An 8,099-nucleotide genomic window follows, 5' to 3' on the forward strand; every position below is an offset into this window, starting at 1 on the left:
GGGCTGTTTTAGCTTGTTACCACTATATAATGTTAAAATGACTTTTAGGGCCTGAAATGTATTGCAATTTTAATAGTGAGAGATAAAATAGTCTTACATTAAAAAAACAAACTACACACTTTGTCAGATTATCTATTATAGTTTTTACGGATTACTATTTGGGCTCAATTTGTTCCATCTTTACCATGTGGTTTGAATGCAGTGTTGTTTTAAACACTTACAGGGAAACGAATAGAGTGAACTCCATGTTAGAATCATGTCAGGATTAACACGTCATGCTAGTTTTTTATGCATGTTTGAGTAAACGTGTGTAGGCTGTGCCTTTATTTTGAAAGAAGTGATCCGGAAGCTGTGTGTTGGGATAACCGGTACGAAACTGAAAGTATAAATTGGGTCGGTGCTGGTTAAAAATGGCGACAGACGAGAGGCTGCTTACTTTATAGGTTCTTTATTTGGACTCATTGTTTTCTGGGAAACTTTTATTCAACACTTGTTTATGTTTTAATCCGCCATGTTGTTTCGGGACAGAAACGACGGAGCGACGTCATGACTCAAAGTCATGTCGTCGCAGAGGATCCAAGTTTTTGGATTAAAATGTATTTTGATAAAGTTGGTTAAAGTTAATCACAAGTTATTTTGCTGAGGAGTGATTCCGTGACCACAGAAGACATGGACTCAGACACGGAAGTGGACAGGTGTGTTGTTTTTGTTCAAAATTCAAACTGATCGAACTATTTGATGACCCGCTTTTATAGACTTCCGGGTAGTCATCAAGTGGGATGAACTTGGATTTGTATGATCGTCTGCTGAAATTCAGAATGATTTAGATAATGTACAGATGTGTACTGACCTAAGGAAATAATCACCTCAAAATCGTTTTCCTGGTAACGAGTGTGGTGCTGCTGACTTTTACTGCTTTGTGACTAAGTGTGTTTCGTTCAGTTTGTCCATCTGATCTGTCAGTGAGAGTTGGATAAATAACAGAAACAGCATTGATCAGTGAATTAAATATTTAACTGCCAGTGTGAATTAAAAAGCAGCAATTCATGATATTTATACATTAAGTTACAGTGTAGTTGTGTATTTTTTTCTACACGTTTGTAAAATTTTATTTCTCATTAGTTGAAGTTCACTGAACTTCAGCAGTGTCTCCCCCGCTTTTATGCCAACGTTTTCTTTTCCCTTCCCCTCAGTATCTGCAGGGAGAGGAATATGGAGGAGAGGAAGAAAAGTTGGAAGAGGCCACCCTCCAGTTACGGTTCAATGAAGAGCGATGATACAGAGAAGGATGAGGAAAACAAAGAAGAAGTTGAAATGTTACCTGATTCATCTGCTCCGGAGGCGACCAGGTGTTGTGTCTTTGTTCGATGTTTGAGAATGGTCCCACTGCCTCTGTGTTTTGGCCACTTCAGCACTAATAGTATAAAGTCTCTGCTGGGATCTGTACCCTGAGCCTTGCTCCTGAGCTGGTGTCGGGCTTTGTTTTAGTGAATATTAATATAATCTGCATGTCAGTTTGCAAACACTGTAGCAAGATGGGAATTAAGTAGGGTTTCTATCATTGGTCTTTCTGAGAAGCTAAACATATAAAAGCTCAGGGCCACTTCGGTGATACAACTGTAGAGTTTCTTAGCTGCTACATGTGTGTGTCTGTGAAATGATCACAACAGACAGAAACCTTTAGGAAAAAACTAATGCTTGGAATGGTTTGTACTTTATGTTGCTTGATGCCAGGTTGTTGCTGATTCGCTCCGATTCTCCAGAGACCCTGTTCAGTATGACCACGCAGCAACTGCCACAAGAAGCTGATGTCATTGAAACCAGGTGGAGGACACACACACACACACACACACACTTTTACACACCCTGCCATGGATAACATGTTTTTCAGGCTTTTTAAAGTTTTCTCCCACATCAGAAAATCTAAACATACGTACTATACTGGTCTGTTTTTTGTTTATTTACATTCATGTCATAATCATCAGTATATTAGTATATTGTAATATTAATGTCTTATGTTTGGGATCTCCGTTTGATAGTAGACAGTGCAGTGCAGTTTCTGACCTGAGCCCTGGGGCTCCTCATTTTCTCTCAGGTCGATCGATCGGGGGAATTCTTCAGAAAATGACGAGGATGCTATGGATAAGGTTTTGATAGCTAACTCCCCAGAACCACCTGAGCCCATTGAACTTGATTATGCATTGGAGACTGAGGAGAACAGAAGACTTGGCAAACTACATCCAGAGCAAGACCTGCCACATATATTCAAGGTTTGGTTTACCACAGTCTTTAAAGCTTCACCACAAGTTTCTTTGAAGCAGTTTGATGCTAATGAAGCATTGTATAAATAACATTGTGATCAAGGGACATCCCTATAAAAGCACATTTACTATATGTTGTCTAATCTATATGTTAAAAAAAATCTTCACAATTATTGCTATTATTACTTTAAACGTGAAAAAACAAAGACAAATGTGTTATTAATAAATAATAATATATATTTTAATTTTGTTAATATCTGGACTACTGGGCATGTAAGGTAACATGTTTGAACTTGTGTTAACTTCTCATATTTTGTTCTCTTGTCTGTAGAGTATCCAGAACTGTCTGACAAGCCTGACCTGGGAAGAGCTGTTCAATTTTAAGTTGCGGTTTATACAATGGAAACCAGGTTTAAACGACCAACAAGTGATGGAGGGAGACTTACTGGATTTTGTCGACAAGATCCTGGAGGTCCTCGGTGAGATAACACAGCTATAATCTGTCCAGTGTGAACCACACAAAAGACCTCAAGATTTAGAGAAGCAGCTTTTGATGGTTGTGAAGTGAACCATGTGAACTTATTATTCAAAAATATAGAATTTAGTTGGAAGATGGTTGTAAATTGGAAATCTAGTGGATTTTGCTGTTCCTGTTTCATTCACAGAAAAATGTTTAGTGAATAAAAGCGATGACTGACTTTTGCGAATTGCTTACTATTTTTATTTTATGATTGTGTTCTGCAGGCCCGGAGCATTCCCTGAGGCACACAATAAGTACTCTAGAAAGTATCGACAAGAAAGCAGTAGCAGATGATCTACAGAATCAGTGCAAGAGAGGCAAGTGAACTTCTCGTACTGCTGAGATATTATAATGAAGTCTGGATGTTGTCGCAGTGTTTCTTTTTTTTACAAAAGAGTTCTCGAGGTTGTTTGATTATGTTTCATGTTTCAGGAAAGTTCATAGTGCAGCTGTTTCTGTTCTGTGAACCTCACAACTTGACTGACGTTTCTCACATGTGTTCTTTTGTAACAAAAAGCTATTTAATGAAGCATGGACTACTTTGTTTGTTGACTTGTTCGGTCTAGATCGCCAAACGATTAAAATGTCAACCTTGTGATTTAAAAAACTGTGTGAATATGATCCTGAGAAAAGGTTTGATTTTTACATCACCAGCCTTTTAGCAATTTCAGGTTCACTTAATGTTCTGATTTCACTATGAGCCTGGTGTCATGGGAAATGAGTGAGAGATGGATTTTTTTACCCCTAATGGATGATATGTTATTCTGATTTATTTACATTGCACTTTGTGACTTTTGTTCTGAAGGAGTTATATAAATAAACCTTATTCTTCTTCATCTTATCAATATGATTATTATACATAAGAACAATATTACAAATGAACAAACATACATTACCAGTTTAGTGTTGATGGTTGTACGTGGTTGCAAACTTTTTTGCAAAAATCCTAAGTAGATAAGTATCCTCCTTGATCACGATGCTGAAATGAATTGTTTGTTTTAAATTGTATTTCTCTTCCACCAGCCATCATCCGTTTTCATCTGAAGCAGCAATCGATCAGAAAACACCAGATCATCCGTGAGGGGGTCGTTCGAGCCGGACGGTGGAATCTTCTGGATACAATCTACGTTGAGCCCCAGATTTCCACCCGTTGCCACGGAGGAGTTGATCAATCTCATGAGTTCCCATCACATCCTCCATCACCTCTTCAGGTCCCTAGCCCCGACACCTTCGTTCATGTAAATGAGTTGTTCCGACCGCAGACTGATGACGACGAACCGGTGAGGACAGTGCTGACCACCGGGATTCCTGGAATTGGAATGTCTGTATCTGTAGGGAAGTTCTCTCTGGATTGGGCAGAACAACGAGCCAATAAGGTGAGATCTGAGGCGAGAAAGCTCCTATTAACGCTCTGTATCCTGCCATACAGGCACCAAATAGCAGACAGATAAACTTAGCAACCAGCTGATGAACACAAACTGCCAGACACAGTGTGTATTTCATGAGTTTGTCCAAATCAGAGGTAAATATGAGACTTATCATATCAGCAGAAACGTCAGTCCATTGCTCCTGCTTTGATGATTCATTATTGGCTTTAAAGCTGTAGGACAGTGGTGTGAAACTCAAAAAATTAAGAAAATAGATTTTCATTAATTTAGTCAGCAGGAGGCACTTTGGGCTGCAGGCAAACGTCTGCACTGTGAAAGTCTCTGGCAGTGATTTGTTCAAAACAATGCTGCTGCAGTTTGCTCCTAAATAATCATTCATTTATATAAATTACATTTGAGAAGATAAAGCAAATTTCATTCTGTAATTTGTTTCTATTTTTCTCTTTAAAAAAAGGAAAGAAAGGATAACTGACCATCGTAGTACATTAGTACTAATTCTACTGTAACATATGAATCATTATCACTAATTCTAGAAGTACCATTTAAATCTACAATGCTGTTTTTTTGATTTTAATTTCTCTTTAGGATCTGCAGTTTGTCTTCGAACTTTCCTTCCACTCTTTCTGGCGTCTCCGAAACAAATTCCCCTCCCCTTCCTCTCAAAAGATGTCCATCATGGAAGTGATAGAATATTGTCATCCTGAGTGCAAAGACGTGACGTACCTGGAGGAGAACGGCTGTAGATTTCTCGTCATAATGGACTCCTTTGACTGTTACCAAGCTCCTCTGGACTGGGAGGTAGAACCATCAGTGCACATTTACACCCGAGAACCCAAAACATCCTAAAAATGATAATATAATATATCATGGTCAATGACAGAAGAATCTGATCATGTTTTACGAGCTACTCGCTGCTCTGTAGTTGAACATATAATGAAACATCTGCATGTCTGTGAACCTTCTCTCTCCAGAATGCTCCAGTAATTAATGACAATTACACGCAAGCACATCTTGACGTCCTGATTGTAAATATCATCCGCGGTACGCTGCTTCGTGGTGCCTGCATCTGGATCCTGGGTAGACGTGGGGCTGTCTCACAAATCCCATCTGAGCTGATAGACGTAGCCACGGAAATACAAGGCTTCAGGTGTGTGTATGATTATGTCCTTATGCCAGCCTTATATTTACTTAATATATTAAACAGCACATTAACATAGTCATAATTGCATTTTAAGCCGTTAATTTGAGTCCTGTTATCTTTTGTTTCCCCTCTCCAGTGATGAGATGAAAGATGACTATCTGACCAGACGCTTTAGCGATGCAGCGCTAGCTACGAATATTGTGGCGCATTACAAGCGCCTGCTGACACTCAGCATCCTCGCCCGCCAGCCATTTATCTGCTGGATGGTGGCCACAGTGTTTGAGCGCTGCTTCCGCTACCAAGGCTACGGAGTGCACCCCCCCAGGCTGACGCCGTTCTACGTCAACGTTTTGATCGTCCAAACCAATCGCAGGCTTCAGTTCTACTATGGAAAGCGCGAAAATGAACTGGTAATGTCAGTCTGTTCTTTTGTGTTTTTCTCCCCTTCATTAAAATGTATAAAAACGACCAGACCTATGTTCCATATTCTGATGACTTTTGTGCTTTCATCATGCAAAATGTTTCCAACAATTTTCAAACCCAGAGAAATCGACAGTTTTACTCAAGGTCACAGGATATTTCATTTTGGTCGCCTTTAAATTGCATCGTATCTGCTTCACCTGGAGCTTTGCCAGCTGTTTGTATTGATCATTTGTGATCAGTCATAATAATTCACTGTTGTTGTTGCTGCGCTATGTGAATAACACTTAAATACCTTACCCAATCCTGAACAGGATTTCTTGTGTCAGATAGAATTTCATCTGCAATGGTGGTGAAGACAACTCCCACACTGTCTCATTCTAACATGACACAATTACACAGACGTCTGTCTGACATTGTCAGTAAAACCACAAATAAAAATAGTTTCTTAAAACTACAGTTGTATTTTCAGGATTGTCAAGATTTGACATTTTGATCCTGTTTCCTCTAAGAAATGGTCCAGTGCTGACAAGAACCTGCTGACGAAGATGGGGTGCATGGCCCTTAAGATGTTGGAGAGGAAGACCAGTGTGTTCTTTGAAGAGGACTTGAAGCACTACTATCTGGAGGTGACGGAGGTGACGGTGTGGTCCGGTCTGTGCACCGAGCTCCCCTCTGCAGAGGGGAGGAGGACATTCTGCTTCATACACTTCACCTTTCAGGTAAAACTCACAACGCTTACACCTTGATAATCCATGGAATCTATTTTTACCCTCCAGTTTACTGTATTTATAATATCTGATTATAAATGATGATGAAACCACTTAACAGGATATCCCATAGAAATCATCTAAAAAGCACTATACTTCTTTCTTTAAGGAGTTCATGGCCGCTATGTACGTCTTCAAGATGTTCTATCTGGATTCAAAGAATGTCTTGCGATTGAGCAACACCATCAAGTCCAGGTTTGATACCAAATCAGCAGCAAACCTGGTCCACTGCGTGTTGGAGCAAACATTTAGCTCCGCTCTTGGCAACTATGACATGTTCCTGCGCTTTCTGTGTGGCCTACTCTCCCCGCATTGCCACCAAAGTCTGCTGGGCGGCTTCCTGTTCCCTCACAACGCTCCGAAAGTGCACAGACTGGACGAGGTGAAGCGGCTGCTGGAGCAGACGATCGAAAATGCCCCAGGAGACAGGGTGGAAAACTTAAAGGAGTGCCTTCGAGAGATGATCCAAGAAGATGAATGAGATGACATGAGTTTGCATCAAGAAAATCAGTCTCACTTTATATTGATATGAAAAAGCTGAAAACACTCAACTGAACTTTATTCTGAAGAAAGTCTCACATGGACTCTGAGGAGGACATGCAGTCCTCTGCGGGGCTGTCGCTGGTTACATCAGTGAAGTGGTTTTGTAGTTTCTCAACAAACAATCAGACTGGTTCAAGATTTTGTATCCAGAAGGAGAAGAGAGTGATGAAGAGAGTTTTCTTTCCTTGACATTTAATGACTTGGTCTTTGTTTGAATTTCAACTCTCATTATATGAGATATTTTTTCATATGTCCTTATACTCTGTTGTAGTAATGCCACTGCTCCAAACAAAATATTAGTCTAAATATTCATGTACGGTGCTCTTCTGATTTTTGATGTCTAACAATGAGCACTAATATAGAATATGGGATACCTAAATGTGTTCTAACTGGTTTTTAAGTCATCCAGCTTTGTTGTTCTATTTGCAGTTATGACCTTTTCTCCTCTAAATACACAGAAGAGACAAAAGCTGTCTGTTTACAAGTTGTGCCATGTAAGGTGTTGATTGTGATGGCATGACACTACTCTGTTGCCCGTCAGAAGAAGCAAGCTGCGTGGCCACAAGGAGGCGTACTTGCACTGTAGTTGTTGTGTCATTCTGGCTTTTATTTGTGTTTTTATTGATCTTCAAATTTACAAATGGTATCTGGATTAAGACTAATGGTTTAGGAAAATGTTAACCAGGTTTGAAACTGATACAACTGAGACTGGCCAATCCCAGACTGGCCAATCACGTCCTGTTTCACCAAGCTGGCTGGTTGTTAGGAGCTGGACACTCACATTCTGCTTCACTCTACAGTCTGATCCAAAATGGCTGCAATCAGTCGTCGGACAACTTGAATCAACAAAGAGCTTGCAAAGGAGCAAACTCTTTTGATGACGAGCTGAAAATGGAAATGAACTGAAGCACCAATCCACACAGTGGCAGGATGGAATTAACCTCACCGTCGGAATAAATGGTGAAATTATATTGAATCTAAAGAACTGTTTTTATGTTTCATGTTTGTGTTGTTGTTTATTGTTGAAGTATTGTTGAGTGAAACATGGAAGATATA

At 39.8% G+C, this 8,099-nt stretch overlaps 1 protein-coding gene across 1 annotated transcript; it reads left to right on the plus strand.

Annotated features, from left to right (window-relative positions):
* The first annotated feature begins 332 nt into the window (after positions 1-332).
* Positions 333-8,025, plus strand: nlrc3l (NLR family, CARD domain containing 3-like). Its single transcript, XM_020095183.2, has 12 exons — positions 333-695; positions 1,194-1,349; positions 1,735-1,824; positions 2,096-2,270; positions 2,593-2,740; positions 3,006-3,098; positions 3,805-4,157; positions 4,755-4,967; positions 5,141-5,316; positions 5,447-5,720; positions 6,243-6,452; positions 6,610-8,025. Exons 1-12 carry the CDS (start codon positions 670-672, stop codon positions 6,979-6,981), a joined length of 2,286 nt encoding a protein of 761 aa, XP_019950742.2. The 5' UTR covers positions 333-669; the 3' UTR covers positions 6,982-8,025.
* The last annotated feature ends 74 nt before the right edge of the window (positions 8,026-8,099 follow it).

This window comes from Paralichthys olivaceus, chromosome 11 (genome assembly GCF_024713975.1).
Source record: "Paralichthys olivaceus isolate ysfri-2021 chromosome 11, ASM2471397v2, whole genome shotgun sequence".
In the NCBI taxonomy this organism is placed as follows: Eukaryota; Metazoa; Chordata; class Actinopteri; order Pleuronectiformes; family Paralichthyidae; genus Paralichthys; species Paralichthys olivaceus.